The sequence below is a fragment of the Oncorhynchus mykiss genome, chromosome 11, assembly GCF_057628025.1.
Source record: "Oncorhynchus mykiss isolate SJ-2025 chromosome 11, ASM5762802v1, whole genome shotgun sequence".
Classification (NCBI taxonomy): domain Eukaryota; kingdom Metazoa; phylum Chordata; class Actinopteri; order Salmoniformes; family Salmonidae; genus Oncorhynchus; species Oncorhynchus mykiss.
Window position 1 is genome coordinate 62,811,826 of NC_143032.1, and position 23,297 is coordinate 62,835,122.

Consider the following 23,297-nt stretch of genomic DNA (forward strand, 5'->3'; position numbering starts at 1 on the left):
GTTAGTGAGTGGGGTTAAAGAAAAAAAAATCTGAGCTTCAGGAAGCAGCAGCCACAAGTCAGGCAGTCTATCAATGCTCTGGGAGAGGCCATGTGCATGGGGGAGGGGCCAGGTGCATGGGAGAGGGGACAGGTGCATGGGGGAGGGGCCAGGTGCATGGGGGAAGGGGCTCAGAGATAACAGGGCAACAGGTGAGATATGCTAAGAAGAGAGTGTTTAAAAGGCTTGATATGCTGAGAGAAGAGGGAGGATAATAACACACTACTGAAGAGCGTGAGCTGTGAGACACTGCATCAACAGAACACATCCAAGGTAAGATGGATACTTTCCTGAAGACAGTTAATGCTATTGATTTAACCACACTATGTCTAGTTTCATTATCTAGTTTTAAAATCAGTCAATAGATATCACTGAAATACTCTTGTAACTAGTCTGTCAGAAAATACTGCTTTAGCTAGTAGTAGCCTTAAAATAAATGCTTTGAGGCCCATATCAGGCTTCAATTTCCAGGTAGCTAAGGGACTCTATGCCTAGAGGACAATTTCAACTCTAAATATTAGGCTATTTCATCCAAGTTCAAGACAAAATATGAGGCCAAATGTCAGGCCATTGTTGCTACAAAAAGTTATATTACCATATCTGTGAGTGCACACAGGCGGCTATGTCTCTCTCTCTGACAGAGGGGGGCGCTGTAAGGAGTATTCTCTGTGTACAGAGTTCTGGGCTGCAGCTGACAGTCAGACCACCCATACAGTAGATCATTCTGGCATCCATATCTCCTGGCTTCTTACCTTGGAAGTAATGTAAGTGAAGGGCTTTGGGCCACTCCAGAATTTTAGTCCACAAATCAGCCTTACTCTTTTCCCTCACAGCAGCGCAGGCTGCTGCAGGGGCTAGGGTCAGGGGTTAGGGGTCAGGGGTCAGGGTAAAGGAAAGAACACCAGAACAGCAGAGAGGAGAGGAAAGGGAACATGCAGGAGGAGACAAGGTTAGACATGTCAGCAAAAACACTCTCACACGCTTCAAACATGCTGAGGACTGGAAGTTAACAGTTATGTTAAAAGCCTTAAAACTTGGGGTATTAGCCTACGCAGAGCAGTAATGCACTGACTCTGTGTGTGTGCATATGTGTTACTCTCTGTCTCCTGCAAGGATCTCTCTGCTGTAGTTTCTCCATCCTCGACAGGGGGCAGTGCAGCGACAGGCATTCGGACCAGAGACTGCCAGGCAGTACGAAACGAGCCGAGAACGTTATTCTTCAGATCAGTACTCATCCGCGTCAGACTCTCTTTCAACTCTAGAGAACACACACGTGCACACACACTCCAAATATTATTATATTTCATGTCATAAGGCTTTTCAACACCACAACACATTACAGACACAAAGATTAATTCTTTAACAGACGTATTGATAGAAAAATAGGTTGATATCCGTACCCAGGTGCATCCTCTTGCGGCCCTTGTGATGTGGGATCAGCATGGGCTCTAGGTCTGACTCAGACACAATCATGGGCTCGATCCGATAGGCCACAGGGTCAAACTTTAGAGGGAGAGAGAGAACAAGCCATGTCCCAATAAATCGGATGTGTGCACGTGTGTGGGTGTTATATTATACAAATCTCAGGCAGGCAGGAATGGTGTGTATGTGTGTGCTTACAGGGTGGTATATGTTATAGAAGTTCTTGCAGGTGGGAAAGGTGTAGTTTGGGTCGATGCGTTTGAGTCCACGGACAGTCAGGAACATTCCGATGGGAGAACCGAACGCAAAGAAGGTCTGAGGATGGAATGCCAGCTGGGGGTAGTTAATGGACACCTGGAGAGAAGACAGGGAGGGAGGGAAAGTGAGCGAGAGAGAGAGTTGGGGGGGGGTTTATAAATCACGTGTATATTCAGCCCAGAGAAAACCAAGACAATAGGCTTGAACAGCCCAATAGAAATCGATCCCATGCAAAATGTCAACATTAAGTGATAATACATGGGTCAATACAGTGAAAAATAACGACCCAATAACATTCACACACACATACATACATTCAACATGGGTGCAAAATGTTCATGCATCACAACAAGCCAGCAAACATTGATGGCAACACAAGGTCTGGGTACCCTCACAGCAGATAGCAGGAAACCATGGAGATGAGGACTCACACAGGCATGAACAGTGGATGTGTTCATGTACATACAGTATGTATCCTGGTAACAGTGAGAGTCCTATATGGAAGGAAGGGTGGAGGTGGAATGAGAGATTTGTCTGACTCATATGAGGACAGTAGAATAGATCTTTGAGAGGGCCTGACAGACTAGATGACTGGTCACATTGGTGTTGAGGTTAGGGGCGGGGCTCGAGTTCTTTCTAAGGATACATTCTAATGCTTTCTATGAGGATAGGAGCATAAGAGGAAATGGAAGAGGAAAGAGAAGAGAACTAGTGTTGGGAAGCACAACCAACAGCATGTCCTGTATAGAGAGACAGTGTGACAGACCTGTCCCTTGGCTATGCCCCCGTTGGTCTGTCCAGGCAGGCAGAGGGAGACAAGCAGGAGGGCTAGTTATACCTCACAGTCACTTTTACTACTACAACTACTACAACTGCTGCTACAACTACTACCCCTGCTGCTACTACTACTACTACTACTGCTGCTGCTACTACTACCGCTGCTGCTACTGCTACTACTACTGCTGCTGCTACTGCTACTACTACTACTGCTACAACTACTACCGCTGCTGCTACTACTACTACTACTACTGCTGCTGCTACTACTACCGCTGCTGCTACTGCTACTACTACTACTACTGATGCTGCTACTACTACCGCTGCTGCTACTGCTACTACTACTACTACTGCTGCTACTACTACTACTACTGCTGCTACTTCTACTACTACTACTACTACTGCTGCTACTACTGCTACTACTGCTACTACTACTACTACTACTACTACTACTGATGCTGCTACTACTGCTACTACTACTACTGCTGCTACTACTACTACTACTGCTGCTACTTCTACTACTACTACTACTACTACTACTGCTGCTACTACTGCTACTACTGCTACTACTACTACTACTACTACTACTACTACTACTACTACTACTGATGCTGCTACTACTACCGCTGCTGCTACTGCTGCTACTACTACTACTGCTACTACTCCTACTACTGCTACTACTACTACTACTACTGCTGCTACTTCTACTACTACTACTACTACTACTACTGCTGCTACTACTGCTACTGATGCTGCTACAACTACCGCTGCTGCTACTGCTGCTACTACTACTACTGCTGCTACTACTAACGCTGCTGCTACTGCTGCTACTACTACTACTGCTGCTACTACTGCTACTACTACAGCTGCTGCTGCTACTACGACAGCTACTACTGCTGCTACTACTACTACTGCTGCTACTACTACTACTGCTGCTACTGCTACTACTACTACTACTGCTGCTGCTACTACGACAGCTACTACTGCTGCTACTACTACTACTGCTGCTACTACTACTACTACTACTACTGCTGCTACTGCTACTACTACAGCTGCTGCTGCTACTACGACAGCTACTACTGCTGCTACTACTACTACTGCTGCTACAACTACAACCGCTGCTGCTACTACTACTACTGCTGCAACTACTGCTGCTGCAACTACTACTACAACTACTACTGCTACAACTACTACTACAACTACTGCTGCAACTACTACAACCGCTGCTACAACTACTGCTGCTACAACTACTGCTACAACTACTGCTGCAATTACTGCTGCTGCAACTACTACTACTGCTGCTACAACTACTACAACTACAGCTGCTGCTACAACTACTACAACTACAGCTGCTGCTACAACTACTACAACTACTACTGCTGATACCACAACTACTATTACAACTACTACTGCTGCTACAACTACAACTACTACTACTGCTGCTACAACTACAACTACTACTACTACAACTACAGCTGCTGCTACAACTACTACTACTGCTGCTACAACTACAACTACAACTACTACTACTACAACTACAGCTGCTGCTACAACTACTACAACTACAGCTGCTGCTACAACTACTACAACTACTACTGCTGATACCACAACTACTATTACAACTACTACTGCTGATACCACTACAACTACTACTACTGCTACAACTACTACTGCTGATACCACTAGAACTACTACTACTGCTACAACTACTACTGCTGATACCACTAGAACTACTACTACTGCTACAACTACTGCTGCTGATACCACTACAACTACTGCTGCTGCTACAACGACTACTACAACTACTACTGCTGATACCACTAGAACTACTACTACTGCTACAACTACTGCTGCTGATACCACTACAACTACTGCTGCTGCTACAACGACTACTACAACTACTACTGCTGCAACTACTGCTGCTACAACGACTACTACAACTACTACTGCTGCTACTACTGCTGCTGCTACAACGACTACTACAACTACTACTGCTGCAACTACTGCTGCTGCAACTACTGCTGCTACAACAACTACTGATGCTGCTGCTACAACTACTGTTGCTACAGCTACTACAACTACTATTGCTGCTACAACTACTGCTGCTGCAACTACTACTGCTGCTACAACTACTGCTACTGCAACTACTGCTACTGCAACAACTGCTGCTGCAACTACTGCTGCAACTACTGCTACAACTACTGCTGCAACTACTGCTGCAACTACTGCTGCTGCAACTACTGCTACAACTACTGCTGCAACTACTGCTACAACTACTGCTGCTGCAACTACTGCTGCAACTACTGCTGCTACAACTACTACTACTGCTACTGCAACTACTGCTGCTACAACTACTGCTGCTACAGCTACTACAACTACTACTGCTGCTGCTACAGCTACTACAACTACTACTGCTGCTGCAACTACTGCTGCAACTACTGCTGCTACAACTACTACTACTACAACTACTACTGCTGATACCAATACAACTACTACTACTGCTACAACTACTACTGCTGATACCACTAGAACTACTACTACTGCTGCTACAACTACTACAACTACTACTGCTGATACCACAACTACTACTACAACTACTACTACTGCTACAACTACTACTGCTGATACCACTAGAACTACTGCTACAACTACTACTGCTGCTACAACTACTACTACTACTGCTGCTACTACTACCACTAGAACTACTACTACAACTACTACTGCTGCTACAACTACTACTACTACTACTGCTGCTACAACTACTACAACTACTACTGCTGATACCACTAGAACTACTACTACAACTACTACTGCTGCTACAACTACTGCTGCTACAACTACTACAACTACTACTGCTGATACCACTAGAACTACTACTACAACTACTACTGCTGATACCACTACAACGACTACTATAACTACTACTGCTGATACCACTAGAACTACTACTACAACTACTACTGCTGATACCACTACTACAACTACTGCTGCTACAACTACTACTACAACTACTGCTGCTACAACTACTACTACAACTACTACTGCTGCAACTACTGCTACAACAACTACTGCTGATACCACTAGAACTACTGCTACAACTACTACTGCTGCTACAACTACTACTACTACTGCTGCTACAACTACTACTACAACTACTGCTGATACCACTAGAACTACTACTACAACTACTACTGCTGCTACAACTACTACTGCTGCTACAACTACTACAACTACTACTGCTGATACCACTAGAACTACTACTACAACTACTACTGCTGCTACAACTACTGCTGCTACAACTACTACTGCTGATACCACTAGAACTACTACTACAACTACTACTGCTGATACCACTACAACTACAACTACTACTACAACTACTGCTGCTATAACTACTGCTGCTGCAACTACTGCTGCTGCAACTACTGCTGCAGCAACTACTGCTGCTACAACTACTGCTGCTACAACTACTACTGCTGATACCACTAGAACTACTACTACAACTACTACTGCTGATACCACTACAACTACTACTACAACAACTACTGCTACAACTACTACTACTACTACTGCTGCTACAACTACTGCTGCCTCAACTACTGCTGCTACAACTACTGCTGCTGCTACAACTACTACAACTACTACTGCTGCTGCTACAACTACTACAACTACTACTGCTGCTGCTACAACTACTACTACAACTACTACAACTACTACTGCTGCTGCTACAACTACTACAACTACTACTACTGCTGCTACAACTACTACAACTACTACTGCTGCTGCTACAACTACTACAACTACTACTACTGCTGCTACAACTACTACAACTACTACTGCTGCTGCTACAACTACTACAACAACTACTACTGCTGCTACAACTACTACTGCTGATACCACTAGAACTACTACTACAACTACTACTGCTGATACCACTACAACTACTACTACTGCTACAACTACTACAACAACTACTACTGCTGCTGCTACAACTACTACAACAACTACTACTGCTGCTACAACTGCTGCAACTACTACTGCTGCTGCTACAACTACTACAACAACTACTGCTGCTACAACTACTGCTGCTACAACTACTGCTGCTACAACTACTGCTGCTGCTACAACTACTACTGCTACAACTACTACTACTGCTGCTGCTACAACTACTACTACAACTACAGCTGCTACCACTACTGCTGCAACTACTGCTGCTACAACTACTGCTGCTACAACTACTGATGCTACAACTACTGCTGCTACAGCTACTACAACTACTACTGCTGCTGCTGCTACAACTACTACTGCTGCTGCTACAACTACTACTGCTACAACTACTACAACTACTACTGCTGCTGCTACAACTACTGCAACTACTACTACAACTACTGCTGCTACAACTACTGCTGCTACAACTGCTGTTACTGCAACTACTGCTGCTACAACTACTACTGCAACTACTACTACTGCTACAACTACTACTGCTGCTACAACTACTGCTGCTGCAACTACTACTACAACTACTACTACTGCTACAACTACTACTGCTACAACTACTACTACTGCTACAACTACTGCTGCTGCAACTACTACTACAACTGCTACCACTACAACTACTGCTGCAACTACTACTGCTACAACTACTACTACTGCAACTACTGCTGCTACAACTACTACTGCAACTACTGCTGCTACAACTACTGCTGCTACAACTACTGATGCTACAACTACTGCTGCTACAGCTACTACAACTACTACTGCTGCTGCTGCTACAACTACTGCAACTACTACTGCTGCTGCTACAACTACTGCAACTACTACTGCTGCTGCTACAACTACTGCAACTACTACTACTGCTGCTGCTACAACTACTGCAACTACTACTGCTGCTACAACTACTGCTGCTACAACTGCTGTTACTGCAACTACTGCTGCTACAACTACTACTGCAACTACTACTACTGCTACAACTACTACTGCTGCTACAACTACTGCTGCTGCAACTACTACTACAACTACTACTACTGCTACAACTACTACTGCTACAACTACTACTACTGCTACAACTACTGCTGCTGCAACTACTACTACAACTGCTACCACTACTGCTGCTACAACTACTGCTGCAACTACTACTGCTACAACTACTACTACTGCAACTACTGCTGCTACAACTACTACTGCAACTACTGCTGCTACAACTACTGCTGCTACAACTACTGATGCTACAACTACTGCTGCTACAGCTACTACAACTACTACTGCTGCTGCTGCTACAACTACTGCAACTACTACTGCTGCTGCTACAACTACTGCAACTACTACTGCTGCTGCTACAACTACTGCAACTACTACTACTGCTGCTGCTACAACTACTGCAACTACTACTGCTGCTGCTACAACTACTGCAACTACTACTACTGCTGCTGCTACAACTACTACAACTACTACTGCTGCTGCTACAACTACTGCAACTACTACTACTGCTGCTGCTACAACTACTACTACTGCTGCTGCTACAACTACTGCAACTACTACTGCTGCTGCTACAAGTACTGCAACTACTACTACTGCTGCTACAACTACTGCTGCTACAACTGCTGCTACTGCAACTGCTGCTGCTACAACTACTGCAACTACTACTACAACAACTACTACTACAACAACTACTGCTGCTACAACTAGAACTACTACTACAACAACTACTGCTGCTACAGCTACTACAACAACTACTGCTCCTGCTACAACTGCTGCTACAACTACTACAACTACTGCTGCTACAACTACTACAACTACTGCTGCTACAACTACTACAACTACTGCTGCTACAACTACTGCTGCTACAGCTACTACAACTACTACTGCTGCTGCTTCAACTACTGTTGCTACGACTACTACTGCTGTTACAACTACTGCTGCTACAGCTACTACAACTACTCCTGCTGCTACTACAACTACTGCTACAACTACTACTGCTGCCGCTACAACTACTGCTGTTACAGCTACTACAACTACTACTGCTGCTACTACAACTACTGCTGCTACAACTACTGCTGCTAGAGCTACTACTACAACTACTGCTGCTACAACTACTACTGCTGCCGCTACAACTACTACTGCTGCTACAACTACTGCTGCTACAACTACTGCTACAACTACTGCCGCTACAACTACTACTGCTGCTACAACTACTGCTGCTACAGCTACTACAACTACTACTGCTGCTACAACTACTGCTGCTACAGCTACTGCTGCTACTGCTACAGCTGCTACTACTGCTGCTACTACTACTACTACAGTGTACTGCTGCTGCTACTAATCAAATTTTATTTGTCACATACACATGGTTAGCAGATGTTAATGCGAGTGTAGCGAAATGCTTGTGCTTCTAGTTCCGACAATGCAGTAATAACCAACAAGTAATCTAACTAACAATTCCAAAACTACTGTCTTGTACACAGTGTAAGGGGATAAAGAATATGTACATAAGGATATATGAATGAGTGATGGTACAGAGCAGCATAGGCAAGATACAGTAGATGGTATCGAGTACAGTATGTACAAATGAGATGAGTATGTAAACAAAGTGGCATAGTTTAAAGTGGCTAGTGATACATGTATTACATAAGGATACAGTCGATGATATAGAGTACAGTATATACGTATGCATATGAGATGAATAATGTAGGGTAAGTAAAATTATATAAGGTAGCATTGTTTAAAGTGGCTAGTGATATATTTACATCATTTCCCATCAATTCCCATTATTAAAGTGGCTGGAGTTGAGTCAGTGTCAGTGTGTTGGCAGCAGCCACTCAATGTTAGTGGTGGCTGTTTAACAGTCTGATGGCCTTGAGATAGAAGCTGTTTTTCAGTCTCTCGGTCCCAGCTTTGATGCACCTGTACTGACCTCGCCTTCTGGATGATAGCGGGGTGAACAGGCAGTGGCTCGGGTGGTTGATGTCCTTGATGATCTTTACTACTGCTGCTACTACTGCTACTACAGTCTACTGCTGCTGCTACTACTGCTGCTACTACTACAGTCTACTGCTGCTGCTACTACTGCTGCTACTACTACAGTCTACTGCTGCTGCTGCTACTACTGCTGCTACTACTACAGTCTACTGCTGCTGCTACTACTACTACTACTACTGCTACTATTACAACTACTACTACGACAACAACTACTACTAAAGCGACTACTACTACGTCGACTACTACTACGGCGACTACCGCTGCTACGACTGCTGCTACGACTACTACTACGGTGACTACTACTACGGCGACTACTGCTGCTACGACTACTACTACGGTGACTACTACTACGGCGACTACTGCTGCTACGACTACTACTACGGTGACTACTACTACGGCGACTACTGCTGCTACGACTACTACTACGGTGACTACTACTACGGCGACTACTGCTGCTACGACTACTACTACGGTGACTACTACTACGGCGACTACTGCTGCTACGACTACTACTACGGTGACTACTACTACGGCGACTACTGCTGCTACGACTACTACTACGGTGACTACTACTACGGCGACTACTGCTGCTACGACTACTACTACGGTGACTACTACTACGGCGACTACTGCTGCTACAACTACTACTAGTGGTGTTACGACTATTACTACTACTAGTACTACTGCGACGACTGCTGCTGATCCGACGACGACTGCTGCTGCGATGACGACTACTACTATGACTACTACTAATGCTGCTACTACTACTACTGCTGCTACTACTACTGCTGCTGCTACAACTACTGCAACTACTACTGCTGCTGCTACAACTACTGCAACTACTACTACTGCTGCTGCTACAACTACTACAACTACTACTGCTGCTGCTACAACTACTGCAACTACTACTACTGCTGCTGCTACAACTACTACTACTGCTGCTGCTACAACTACTGCAACTACTACTGCTGCTGCTACAACTACTGCAACTACTACTACTGCTGCTACAACTACTGCTGCTACAACTGCTGCTACTGCAACTGCTGCTGCTACAGCTACTGCAACTACTACTACAACAACTACTACTACAACAACTACTGCTGCTACAACTAGAACTACTACTACAACAACTACTGCTGCTACAGCTACTACAACAACTACTGCTCCTGCTACAACTGCTGCTACAACTACTACAACTACTGCTGCTACAACTACTACAACTACTGCTGCTACAACTACTACAACTACTGCTGCTACAACTACTGCTGCTACAGCTACTACAACTACTACTGCTGCTGCTTCAACTACTGTTGCTACGACTACTACTGCTGTTACAACTACTGCTGCTACAGCTACTACAACTACTCCTGCTGCTACTACAACTACTGCTACAACTACTACTGCTGCCGCTACAACTACTGCTGTTACAGCTACTACAACTACTACTGCTGCTACTACAACTACTGCTGCTACAACTACTGCTGCTAGAGCTACTACTACAACTACTGCTGCTACAACTACTACTGCTGCCGCTACAACTACTACTGCTGCTACAACTACTGCTGCTACAACTACTGCTACAACTACTGCCGCTACAACTACTACTGCTGCTACAACTACTGCTGCTACAGCTACTACAACTACTACTGCTGCTACAACTACTGCTGCTACAGCTACTGCTGCTACTGCTACAGCTGCTACTACTGCTGCTACTACTACTACTACAGTGTACTGCTGCTGCTACTAATCAAATTTTATTTGTCACATACACATGGTTAGCAGATGTTAATGCGAGTGTAGCGAAATGCTTGTGCTTCTAGTTCCGACAATGCAGTAATAACCAACAAGTAATCTAACTAACAATTCCAAAACTACTGTCTTGTACACAGTGTAAGGGGATAAAGAATATGTACATAAGGATATATGAATGAGTGATGGTACAGAGCAGCATAGGCAAGATACAGTAGATGGTATCGAGTACAGTATGTACAAATGAGATGAGTATGTAAACAAAGTGGCATAGTTTAAAGTGGCTAGTGATACATGTATTACATAAGGATACAGTCGATGATATAGAGTACAGTATATACGTATGCATATGAGATGAATAATGTAGGGTAAGTAAAATTATATAAGGTAGCATTGTTTAAAGTGGCTAGTGATATATTTACATCATTTCCCATCAATTCCCATTATTAAAGTGGCTGGAGTTGAGTCAGTGTCAGTGTGTTGGCAGCAGCCACTCAATGTTAGTGGTGGCTGTTTAACAGTCTGATGGCCTTGAGATAGAAGCTGTTTTTCAGTCTCTCGGTCCCAGCTTTGATGCACCTGTACTGACCTCGCCTTCTGGATGATAGCGGGGTGAACAGGCAGTGGCTCGGGTGGTTGATGTCCTTGATGATCTTTACTACTGCTGCTACTACTGCTACTACAGTCTACTGCTGCTGCTACTACTGCTGCTACTACTACAGTCTACTGCTGCTGCTACTACTGCTGCTACTACTACAGTCTACTGCTGCTGCTGCTACTACTGCTGCTACTACTACAGTCTACTGCTGCTGCTACTACTACTACTACTACTGCTACTATTACAACTACTACTACGACAACAACTACTACTAAAGCGACTACTACTACGTCGACTACTACTACGGCGACTACCGCTGCTACGACTGCTGCTACGACTACTACTACGGTGACTACTACTACGGCGACTACTGCTGCTACGACTACTACTACGGTGACTACTACTACGGCGACTACTGCTGCTACGACTACTACTACGGTGACTACTACTACGGCGACTACTGCTGCTACGACTACTACTACGGTGACTACTACTACGGCGACTACTGCTGCTACGACTACTACTACGGTGACTACTACTACGGCGACTACTGCTGCTACGACTACTACTACGGTGACTACTACTACGGCGACTACTGCTGCTACGACTACTACTACGGTGACTACTACTACGGCGACTACTGCTGCTACAACTACTACTAGTGGTGTTACGACTATTACTACTACTAGTACTACTGCGACGACTGCTGCTGATCCGACGACGACTGCTGCTGCGATGACGACTACTACTATGACTACTACTAATGCTGCTACTACTACTACTGCTGCTACAACTACTACTACTACTACTACTACAGCTCACACCAATCAGTCAGGGCAGCAGAGGTGATGATACATTGAGAGCAGTGTTTCAAGAGTAGAAAGTTAGTTGTCACTGAGTTAGTTGTCTCCGAGTTACCACTGATTTAGTTACCACTGAGTAAGTTACTGCCAAATTATGACTGAGTTAGTTATCAATTAAGTCACCACAGAGTTAGTTACCACAAAGTACCACTTGCACGCAACCCCAGGTAGGGGGTATGTGTCTTTGTGTGTGTGTGTTACCTGTCCAATGCCCACGTCGAAGTATTCGTAGTCAACGGCGCTGGTTATGGACTGGGCTCTGAGAAACTGCTGTCGGCGTGCTGACGCCTCTGAAGACTGGTTGCCAAAGCTAACCGTGGGAGAGGGGGAATCTTCGGAGGGGTCTGGAAGGGCCTGCAGCCCGGGGGCCAAAAGCACCGTTCCCTGCCGACCCTCCTACACACACACACAAATATGTGACAGAAGGAACAATAAATGAGAATGTTAAATATCTGACGTTTGCAGCTGAGACTCCACTGCATGAAAGCGCGCGCACACACACATACAGTACTTTGTGACCTTATGAACCCTGACCTGTAGGAAGTGTCTCTTCCGTATGAAGCTCAGGATCTTCTTCCTCGGTCCCAGAGGGATTCCGAGCTCTGTCAGGTCAGTTTCGTCACACATAGCCTGAGGGAAGACTGGGAGATTAGCGCACGCAGACAGACAGGCAGGCAGGCACGCACTCACACAGTCTCACCAATGAGTCAAGGTCTAGGTCCACGCTCTGTAGTGTAGCCAGGTGCTCCTGGAGGCCCATTTTGCATAGAGCCTGCTCCAACGCATCACAGGTCAGAGGGCAGGGGTCACGGTTACGACCCTACCGGCCAGACGAGGGGTGTTATCATGTTATAGAACATAAATATAATGGGATAGTCATTACATTCATACACTGTGATGTCTATAGCATTAACAAAGTGACATCTAGACCTTAATTGCACTTTACAGCAGGATGTATATCACTAAGAGGCCTACAGTTCCCCCTAATATTGAGAAGACATGAGCTATGTAGTACATTTACCACAACAGAACAGCACTGCTGTGAGATTATGTCACGAGAATTTTCAATCCCAATGATTAGAACTAACAATTATTTAAGCGTTGACCAATCCCCGAGGTTTGTAAGACTCTGGGTTTAATAATAATTAGGCTAAGACTCAGCTTCAGCAAAAGGTCCGTAAAGTTTATTCAGAGAACGTTCTAAAGTCCAAAATGCAAAGACATGTCATTTTATAACTCCTATCCACCAACTACTAACATGCACACACACACAGACACACACACAGTAGGTGGGCTGTATCCTTCCCAACAGTCCACATTCCTCATTTATCACTACCAAGCTGGCAGTTCCATGCCGTTCCCTCCCTCCCTAGATTAGAGGGACCTTGGAAGGAGCCTCTTTCCTGTTGTCCTTTGTTCTTTCAACTCTCACACCACTACACAGCAACACAATGGTCCAGTCACACATATTATGGAATTATGACTACTAACACATTTCATACAATTCTATGATTTCAGGGTGGAATCCTTTAGTCATTACTTTAAACATATACATTCCCTTATCAGATTATAAAAGATCTCTGGTACCTGGAGTTTAGCTTGAGGTGTGTGTCAGGTATGTAATAATACTGAGTCTCTGTCATGGCAAAGACCTGGTTACCTCATCTCTGTCTGCCTCTCCTGATCCTGTCTTCTGATTGGTCAGCAGATCAAACAGGATCAGCGAGCCTGTAGGGGCATCCGAGGTCATTCAATAAAAGGTCACAGGTCAAGATAGGCCAATCCTGTATAAGATGTACGATTCCTACAGGTGGTGTTTCTAGACACTTGCATCATTTGAATGAATTCTAATTAGAATGGTTGTCAAATCATATTTTGAGGAGGACAGTTGACAAACTGTATCATACAAATGAAACCCTTGCCAACAACGTGTGTGGGTGTGTGTGTTTGGTCGCACCAATTTTTTTTTATACAAACATTTATTTTAAATTAGTAGGCCCTTGTGTTCTTACAGCAAAGAAAAGAGACTTCAAATAAAGTGCAAAATGTATTTTCTACAGATTTCTTAGTGCCATGTTTTATTTTCTGCTAAATCCTTTGGAGGGCAGAATTTGAAGAAAAAAAGACGATACTAGACGCCAAAATGATATCACTGCAACAAAAAAAGAAAGCGGGGAGAAAGACTGATTTCCCAAAATTCACTTAATTATAATTTTCAAGGACCTACATTTGATATTGAACTGTTTTAACTGTTTTCACACATTTTATTACGTTACAGCTTTATTGTCAAATTGATTGAATGCATTTTTCTCCTCATCAATCTACACACACAATACCCTATAATGACTAATTGAAAACAGGTTTTTAGAAATACCTTACATAAGTATTCATACTCTTTGCTATGAGTTTCGAAATTTAGCTCAGGTCCATCCTGTTTCCATTGATCTTCCTTGAGATGTTTCTACAACTTGATTGGAGTCCACCTGTGGTAAATTCAATTGATTGGACATAATTTGGAAAGGCACACACCTGTCTATGTAAGGTCCTACAGTTGACAGTGCATGTCAGAGCAAAAACCAAGCAATGAGGTTGAAGGAATTGTTCGTAGAGCTCCGAGACAGAATTGTCAAGGCACAGATCTGGAGAAGGGTACCAAAACATTTCTGCACTATTGAAGGTCCCCAAAAATAAATTGGCCCCATCATTCTTAAATGGAAGAAGTTTGGAACCACCAAGACTCTTCCTAGAGCTGGCCGCTCGGCATACTGAGCAAATCGAGGGGGGGAGATGGGCCTTGGTCAGGGTGGTGACCAAGATGAACAGAGCAAAGTACAGAGAGATCCTTGATGAAAACCTGCTCCAGAACTCTCAGGACAGACTGGGGCGAAGGCTCACCTTCCAACAGGACAATGACCCTCAGTACACAGCCAAGACAATGCAGGAGTGGCTTCGGGATAAGTCTCTGAATGTCCTTGAGTGGCCCAGCCAGAGCCCAGGCTTGAACCCAATCTAACATCTCTGGAGAGAAGTGAAAATAGCTGTGTAGTGACGCTCCCGATCCAACCTGACAGAGTTTGAGAGGATCTGGAGAGTAGAATGTGAGAAACTCTCCAAATACAGATGTGCCAAGCTTGTAGCGTCATACCCAAGAAGACTTGAGGCTGTAATCGCTGCCAAAGATGCTTCAACAATGTACTGAGAGAAAGTAAAGGGTCTGAATACTTATGTAAATGTGATATTTCAGTTGTTTTCTTTTTATACATTTGCAAATAGTCATTATGGGGTATTGTGTGTAAATTGATGAGGGGAAAATTCTATGTAATACATTTTAGAATAAGGCTCTAATGTAACAAAATTTGGAAAAAGTGAAGGGGTCTGAATACTTCCCGAAGGCACTGTACTTAGTTTTTACAGATTATTTTACATTCTAAAACGTCAGAATAATGTGGGCATTGCCTGACTAAATAGACATGCTCCCGACACAAACACAACTAATGGAGTCTGTCCATGTGGTATCTGGTCAGTCTTGCTATTTGAGATGTTGAAGAGATATTGAGGGGTTACTGTATCATGTTTTAAAACGTAAAAGAGACGAAGAACCAGGTTCTGTTTGTAATGGAACACTTTGTATGGACAACTATGTTGAAGGCAACATTCGATGTCACCTTGCTCATAATAACCGCACATGGTTTTACGGCAACACACTAGCACAACACCCTTCAATAGAAAAGGCGGGAAACAAACGAAAGCACCTAACATTACATCTCTCATAAAATCATAAAAACTGACCAGAAATGAAATCATGGAATAATTATATTGGAGAAGTAGAACTTTTAAATCGGCGACTAACTTCAATGACTTTTTAAGGACCAAAGACCCTAGACTAGAGAAATGTCTGATTTTCAAGGTAGGCAATCTCATTATGAGTGAATTGTGCATGCAAATATTCAACCAAGACTGAACCTTATAAATACCTGGCTTGCATAGCCATTTTTGCCTTAGCATTTATTGGTAGATACTGTATCATAACTTGGAAAATCTTTCGTACCCTTTCCGCTGGCGATCTTTCCTCCACACAACAACCAGCTGTTTCAGGCTGCGTGCTCTCTCTGCCCGACAGACTATCTATAACACCAAAAAATCTGAACTCCTCACGAAGGGCCGCAGTTAATTTCCTGCAATTCGGCACATTTTGCCATGGAGCATAGAATTTTTTTGGGCCATGGGGCTGACAGAAGATTTAGCAATTGTACAACTCATTTAACGTAATTGTATTAATTTTGCCATGGGGCAGAGAGAATAATAAGCAGTTGTACAGATAATTTCCAGCAATTCTACACATTTGGCCATAGGATGTAGGCGCAAATGTTTGCAGTTTTTAATATAATAACTGATGATCAATGGGCCCCACCCCGGTCGGTAATTCGACCTTGCTTACTACAAGTTTAAACAGATGGCCGCTAGACTAATTTACCAATCCAAAAACGTTTTGCTGACATGGGCTAATTGAGTGACTGCTGATGCACAACCAAATTGCACCTTGTGTATTTTATTATTCAAACTTTCAATAGTAAGCTGAGACCACGACTGAGTTCCTCAATTTAAAAAAAAATAACCTAATAATAATTTTTTTAAGTATAATGTTATATTGGACAATTTAGCCACTACAATATATACAGTACCAGTCAAAAGTGTGGACACACTCATTCAAAGGTTTTTTCTTTATTTTTACTATTTTCTACATTATAGAATAATAGTGAAGACATAAACTATGAAATAACACAAATGGAATCATGTGGTAACCAGAAAAGTGTTAAACAAATCAAAATATATTTTATATTTGAGATTCTTCAAAGTAGCCACCCTTTTCCTTGATGACAGCTTTGCACACTTTTGGCATTCTCTCAACCAGCTTCACCTGGAATGCTTTTCCAACAGTTTTGAAGGAGTTCTCACATATGCTGAGAACTTGTTGGCTGCTTTTCCTTCACTTTGCGGTCCAACTCAGCCCAAACCATCTCAATTGGGTTGAGGTAGGGTGATTGTGGAGCACAGGTCATCTGATGCAGCACTCCATCACTCTCCTTCTTGATCAAATAGCCCTTACACAGCCTGGAGGTGGGTCGGGTCATTGTCCTGTTGAAAAACAAATGATAGTCCCACTAAGCCCAAACCAGATGGGATGGCGTATTGCTGCAGAATGCTGTGGTAGCCATGTTGGTTAAGTGTGCCTTGAATTCTAAATAAATCACTGACAGTGTCACCAGCAAAGCACCCCCACACCATCACACCTCCTCCTCCAAGCTTCACGGTGGGAACCACACATGTGGAGATCATCCGTTCACCTACTCTGCATCTCACAAAGACGTTGGAACAAAAAATCTCAAAATTGGACTCATCAGACCAAAGGACAGATTTCCACCGGTCTAATGTCCATTGCTCGCGTTTCTTGGCCCAAGCAAGTCTCTTCTTCTTATTGGTGTCCTTTAGTCGTGGTTTCTTTGCAGAAATTCACCATGAAGGCCTGATTCAGGCAGTCTCCTCTGAACAGTTGATGTTGAGATGTCTGTTACTTGAACTCTGTGACGTATTTATTTGGGCTGCAATTTCTGAGGCTGGTAATTTTAATGAACTTATCCTTTTTACCCAACTCTGGGTCTTCCTTTCCTGTGGCGGTCCTCACGAGAGCCAGTTTCATCATAGCGCTTGAATGTTTTTGTGACCAGCACTTGAAGAAACTTTCAAAAGTTGTTGAAATGTTCAGAAACAGGATGCACCTGAGCTCAATTTCGAGTCTCATAGCAAAGGGTCTGAATACTTATTTAAATAAGGTATCCGCTTTTATATTTTATAAATTTGCAAAAATGTATAAAAAAAAGTTTGTGCTTCATCATTATGGGTTATTGTGTGTAGATCGATGAGGGAATGTTTTTATTTAATCCATTTTAGAATAAGGCTGTAACGTAACAAAATGTGGAAAAAGGGAAGGGGTCTGAATATTTTCCGAATGCATTTTGTGTGTGTGTGTATATTTTTATTTATTTGATTTAAAAAAATAATATTGGTATGCCTACAAAAGAGGGGCTGTGTGTGTGCAGTGTGCATGTGATAAATACAATAGACTAGGTTAAAAATAGCAATATTACATTCGTTTTTACACTGGCCCAAGCAGCCATGATCTACTGGCCCGGAGGGTTTCCAAAACCTCCCCTTCATATCGACACACACACACACACACACACACACACACACACACACACACACACACACACACACACACACACACACACACACACACACACACACACACACACACACACACACACACACACACACACACACACACACACACACACACACACCTGTACCGTTGCTGCCTCTTCAGAAAGTTGGTTTATTTTTGGTCAATTGCACATTACTGTTTAAATAAATCATGATGATAAAGCAAATTATAATGTGACCAGGTTAAACAATTTCACTGGCACCCTTGCAAAGAAAAAATGTGTGTTGCACTCCCAAGTCAAATGGTCGCAAATGCTGTTTTGATCGCACTATCGAACCCTGGTGCGTGTGCATGGCTGTGTGCGTGTGTCTCACCCAGGCTGTGTCCAACCACAGACACTGCTCCAGTGAATTCTGGGTGTCTGTGTTTGAACAGTGAGTGGAGCTTGTTAACCTCGGAGGCCACAGTGTCCACTATGGTCTGGCAGTAGGTAGGACTGTTGTAGAAGAACAGGTCGAGCAGAGTGTCATTGGTGAAATGTCTCAGACGACTGATACTGGGGAGAGTGATCCTCTGAATGTCCCTGAGAGATAGGGGAAAGAGAGAATGGGAAGAGAGGGAAGAGAGAAAGAGAAGGAGGGGAGAGAGAGATAGAAAGGGAGGTTGGGGAGAGAGCAGGGTGAGGGGGATAGAGAGAAGGGGATAAGAGGGGACAGAGGGGGGTGAGAAGGGGAGGATAGGGGAGAGAGATGGGTAAAGAGGGGGGTTAAGAGGAGGAGAGAGAGGAGGGGTGAGGGGGAGTGAGATGAGATGAGATAAGGAGAGTGGAGAGAGGAGGTCGGTAGACAGAGAAAAAGAGATTAGTAAAAAATGCAGTACTAGATACTGGTTGACTAGACTGAGGATGTGTGTGTGTGTGTGTGTGTGTGTGTGTGTGTGTGTGTGTGTGTGTGTGTGTGTGTGTGTGTGTGTGTGTGTGTGTGTGTGTGTGTGTGTGTGTGTTCTTACTCGTCTACTCCAGTGGCATCTCCGTGTAGTGCGCTGTGCCAGTTGACAGGTAGGAACTCCACTCTGCCCACCCTGCCCTCCTCCTGGCCTCTCCTGTAATGGCTCCCCAGTAGGGATAGGGACGCACTCCTGAAGTCATTCACTATACAAAGAGAGAGAGACCGTTAATACACACATACACACACAGAAAGACAGTTCACACACACACACACACACACACACACACACACACAGAGAGAGACCATTAACACACAGAGATAGTTGACACACACACACACAGAGACCGTTAACACAGCCACAAACACAGTCAAACAGATGCATTGACACACACACACACACACACAGTCAAACAGGCACACACACACACACACTCACCACACTGTATGATAGATCTGAAGCGGATGTCACAGGCGGGGCCGATGCCGTGAACCATGAATACCAGGTGATCTATTGTCTCTGGTTCACCTGGATAACACACACAGACAGGCCTTCAGTAGAGCAGGACGCATATCTCTCACACACACGGAGATTAGAAACTCGCACACACACACACCTAAAAAGGTGTTTAGTAATGTAGGACAGATATACTGAAAGTAATTCATTATCCTAAATGAGACTGACCAGAGGTCAAACAGTAAATATATCTCTCACACACATATATACACACACACACAGACACACACACACACACACACACACACACACACACACACACACACACACACACACACACACACACACACACACACACACACACACACACACACACACACACACACACACACACACACACACACCGTCAGGTATCTCTGCTGTGATGTTGTCGACACCTCTCTTGACAGTACGTGGGCGAGTCTGCTCCGAGGGAGAGGAGACCCACTCGTCCTGCAAAGAAATTGGCTGGTACTGCATGATCAGCTGACCATGAAAGGGGGGTTAGAGGTGGAGAGAAAAAGAGAGAGAGTAAATACAGGTTGAGGAGATACTAAAAACATGACACCCCATAACTAATGCATCCAAACTTAGCATAGCATGAGTCAGTCCCATTGGTGTAGTACAGACATGATGAGCGGTCAGCATTCTTACTTTAGGGTTGTGCAGGATGACTGTCTCTCCTGAAGGAAAATCCAGCTTCCTCTTCCACTCATCTAGAGTCACTGCTATCATATAGGCCTCCTGACAGACAGACATACAGACAGACAGACGGACAGACGGACAGACGGATGGACGGACGGACAGACAGACGGGGGGATTACACAACTTAGTAGTGCTGTAATAATATTGTAGTTATGTACTATTGTTGTTGTAATGGTGTATTACTGTTGTAATGTTGATTATGTTGTAGAAATGTTGTACCAGTGGTGTAATAATGGGGGTACTGATGTTGACATGATGCTGTAATAACATTGTAGTGATGTTACAGCACTGCCAGGGTAACGTTAGAGTGTCGTACCTCCAGGTTGGTGCTGAACTCCTCTGGGTAGGGCATGTATCTGGTATCTTTATCTCCTTTATAGAACCAGGTACAGCGTCGCACCTCTGACGGGCCCTGCTCCCAGTACACCGCATACCTCTGCCGCTCCCGAACACGCACGTCATACCTCTCCCCTTCTACTGCCACCACCACCTCCTCCTCTCCTGCTAAACACACACACACACAACATACACAACACATACAACATACACAAGATACACACACAAATACTCTCAATGAACACAGATGAAACTGATACAGAGACTGTGTGAGTATGTGAGTGTGTGTAGCCTATTCCTCTCATTTCTGCCAGCCGCAGGGACTGACCCAGTGGGCAGCAGACCAGAGAGGACTGTTATGGTGATATCTGACAGTTGTTCAACACACACTCTCTCTACCTCTCTCTCTCTACGTCTACCTCTTTCTACTGCTCTCCCTCTCTCCCACTCACCGGTAGACAAGGCCTGTTCCAGTCTCTCCGAGTCCTCTCTGCTGAAAGGGAGCCACACATCCTTGGAGTCGACACGGCGACAGTAGAACCAATGGGGTTGCACGGGCTGGTACAGGGGCGGGGCTGGCTCCATGTCAACCAACTCGAAGGAGGAAGTGGAGGAAGGGGAGGTCTCCTCCACCACTCCAGACACCTGCAGGGGTGAAATCATCAACATGACATCATCATACTGATACCTGGGGTGTAATGGTGCTTTCAAGACAACTCCAAGTTGAACCTCCAAGTGAAAATGTGCATACCTTTCCGAGTTGCCTTGAATGCAGCATGAACGCGACTAGAATTCTGTATTTACAAATGCACATACAGTAAGAATCAACACTGCATAAACAAATAGTATAAATAACCATCTGTGTGTGTGTATAAATATAAATAACACTAAGCTCTGTGAAACACAGCAGCTACAGTAGCACCCACTTGATCATTTAGTGATCATTCACCTTCACTGGGAAAGTCTACTTTAAGACCACTATAACCAGGAGGTCTCTGTAGAGATCCATAGTTTCTATTCTAGGGAGGTAGTATCGTCACAACCCCTGACGTAGTTCGACCTACCTTCCCCTCCACACAGCACAGTCTCTCCACAATCACACCATTCTACAGTTACATCCAGGAGCTTCAATAATTAAACAGCAGCCAAGCAGGGCTTCGGTTGTTCCTTTTTCCTGTAGCTCCCACTGATCACTGATCCTCAGGAGACGAGCAGAGACGAGACCAGGACAGAGCACAGCGTAACGGACCTCTCTCGGGCTAAACAAAACCCTGCTTTATTCTCTCTACTGCAGCAAGCATCTCCTCTCTCCTTTGCCTTTCCTCTGTTCCGCTCTTCTTTCCTCTCCACTCTTCCCCTCTATTTTCCAATTTGTTCCTCTACTCGCAGCTCTGCCCCAGTGTGTGAAAGAACAGCACAAAGGCTGGATCTCTCTGTACTTCTGGAAGGGAGATTGACATCCTCACATCACGTGCTGTGCTAGAATTCTGTACGCAAAAGGAGATTCTGCGACAGTATTTTCCACAGCCAAACCTTTAAACTCTGGGTTGCGAAATAAAATCTCTGATTTGTGCTGTTAAATCTTCCGTTACCTGGGCAATAATTTTATTATTGTGACACCAATGCAGATTTGACACAACTTCACCATGACATTGTTCTTCTAAAACAGATTCCGTAATGTGGCTTCAAGAATGTTTATGGAAGGTTCTTCCTGTTAGCTGCCCAAACAGGAAGTATCCTTCGCCTCGCAACTGAGTTTTTAACCAAACTAATAAATGACCTGTACCCGCTCACACAAATTGGCTTTTGCCAATCATGACAATGCTTCTGAATATACCAACACTATAAAAGTGTCAACTGTATGACTACCTCTCCCTTCCTAACCTCTGTTGTGTGTTGGCAGTTGGCACAGGTC

At 44.2% G+C, this 23,297-nt stretch overlaps 1 protein-coding gene across 35 annotated transcripts in view; it reads right to left on the minus strand.

Moving 5' to 3' along the window:
* Nucleotides 1–23,297, minus strand: part of LOC110536142 (triacylglycerol hydrolase DDHD2) — a 31,242-nt gene that overhangs the window by 5,433 nt on the left and 2,512 nt on the right. For 4 of the 35 annotated variants that reach the window (XM_036935998.2, XM_036936001.2, XM_036936000.2 and 1 more), the window contains exons 3-18: nt 21,835–22,027; nt 21,363–21,550; nt 20,996–21,085; nt 20,707–20,827; nt 20,285–20,374; nt 19,910–20,051; nt 19,276–19,484; nt 14,339–14,406; nt 13,379–13,498; nt 13,213–13,308; nt 12,880–13,074; nt 2,486–2,512; nt 1,660–1,815; nt 1,440–1,542; nt 1,136–1,297; nt 792–893 (exon numbers count right to left, since the gene is read on the minus strand). In XM_036935998.2, coding sequence (XP_036791893.1) covers nt 792–893; nt 1,136–1,297; nt 1,440–1,542; nt 1,660–1,815; nt 2,486–2,512; nt 12,880–13,074; nt 13,213–13,308; nt 13,379–13,498; nt 14,339–14,406; nt 19,276–19,484; nt 19,910–20,051; nt 20,285–20,374; nt 20,707–20,827; nt 20,996–21,085; nt 21,363–21,550; nt 21,835–22,027 — 2,062 coding nt within the window. Of the gene's footprint in view, nt 1–791; nt 894–1,111; nt 1,298–1,439; nt 1,543–1,659; nt 1,816–2,485; nt 2,513–12,879; nt 13,075–13,212; nt 13,309–13,378; nt 13,499–14,338; nt 14,407–19,275; nt 19,485–19,909; nt 20,052–20,284; nt 20,375–20,706; nt 20,828–20,995; nt 21,086–21,362; nt 21,551–21,834; nt 22,028–22,446; nt 23,246–23,297 lie in introns of those variants that run through there. The other 31 variants (XM_090190835.1, XM_036936003.2, XM_090190836.1 and 28 more) reach the window with 13 other exon arrangements.